Source organism: Sinocyclocheilus rhinocerous, unplaced genomic scaffold (genome assembly GCF_001515625.1).
Source record: "Sinocyclocheilus rhinocerous isolate Xijiao unplaced genomic scaffold, SAMN03320098_v1.1 scaffold182, whole genome shotgun sequence".
In the NCBI taxonomy this organism is placed as follows: domain Eukaryota; kingdom Metazoa; phylum Chordata; class Actinopteri; order Cypriniformes; family Cyprinidae; genus Sinocyclocheilus; species Sinocyclocheilus rhinocerous.
In genome coordinates, this window is record NW_015655576.1 from 1207242 (window position 1) to 1208239 (window position 998).

The window sequence follows — 998 nt, forward strand, 5'->3', positions numbered from 1 at the left end:
TTAATGAGGAAAAAAAATTAACTTAAATGATTTTAGCAAATGGCTGCAATATAACAAAGAGTGAAAAATTTAAGGGGGTCTGAATACTTTCCGTACCCACTGTATATATATATATAATGACTGCTGCTTTGTCAAAAGAAATTATGAATTATATTATAGAAATTATTATAAAATATATTAAAATAGAAACAATTATTTCAAATTATTTAAACTGTATTTTAATCAAATAAATGTATGTTTATATTTATTCATATAGACAGAGAGAGAGAACGGATCACATTTACTTTTCGAAATGAAAAATGCAATATACAGTATATCTGTTTGTTTTTTAAATTATTCATTTAGAAAAGACAATGTGGTCTGTTTTCTTCAAGTACGGTTAACAATGACATGCAAAATCACATGTAAAACTGATCTGAATCAATACAAAGCTAATAGCTGGAGTGTAGCTTCTCTCTATATCATTAACAACATTGATGGTATTGATCTGAGCTTCACTTCCTTTCAGGTCATGACATAACCTCACATCTTTCGCTGTGAGCCCATTCAGAGTTCATAAAACTTCCTGATCTTACTTGATAAACTCTGGATTATGATTATGGTTAGGGTTACGGTTATGGGTTAAGGCTGTAGGATAACTCACCTCCACAAATAGGAAGCATGGTACAATGGAGCTACTGCTCTTCGCAGCAGGCTTCTCTTCTGCTGCCATTGTAGATCCCTCTTCTTTCTGCTCTGTTCCTCCTCTCACACTCCCACTTTATTCTTCTCACATGAAAGAGAAAGAAAGAACAGGTCAGGAGCTAGAAAACTCAATTATAATAACTTATTTATCCTTGCACATCTGAAGGATATTCTCCTGCATGACTACATTAAAACATAACTCTATATAGAAACTAAATATTAATAAAGGTGATTAGAAAAAAAGGCAGTCCAATCCGATTATAACAAGAGCTCATATATATATATATATATTTCTATAAACATTATACATGTAT

General features: G+C 31.3%; 1 protein-coding gene across 3 annotated transcripts in view; it reads right to left on the reverse strand.

The window, feature by feature from the left end:
- The window catches only part of LOC107718583 (phospholipid phosphatase-related protein type 5-like), a 40046-nt gene that overhangs the window by 30016 nt on the left and 9032 nt on the right, over positions 1 to 998 (reverse strand). For all 3 annotated transcript variants that reach the window (XM_016525734.1, XM_016525736.1, XM_016525735.1), the window contains exon 2: positions 644 to 765. In XM_016525734.1, the coding sequence (XP_016381220.1) occupies positions 644 to 712 (69 nt within the window). In that variant the 5' untranslated portion in view covers positions 713 to 765. The remainder of the gene's footprint in view (positions 1 to 643; positions 766 to 998) is intronic.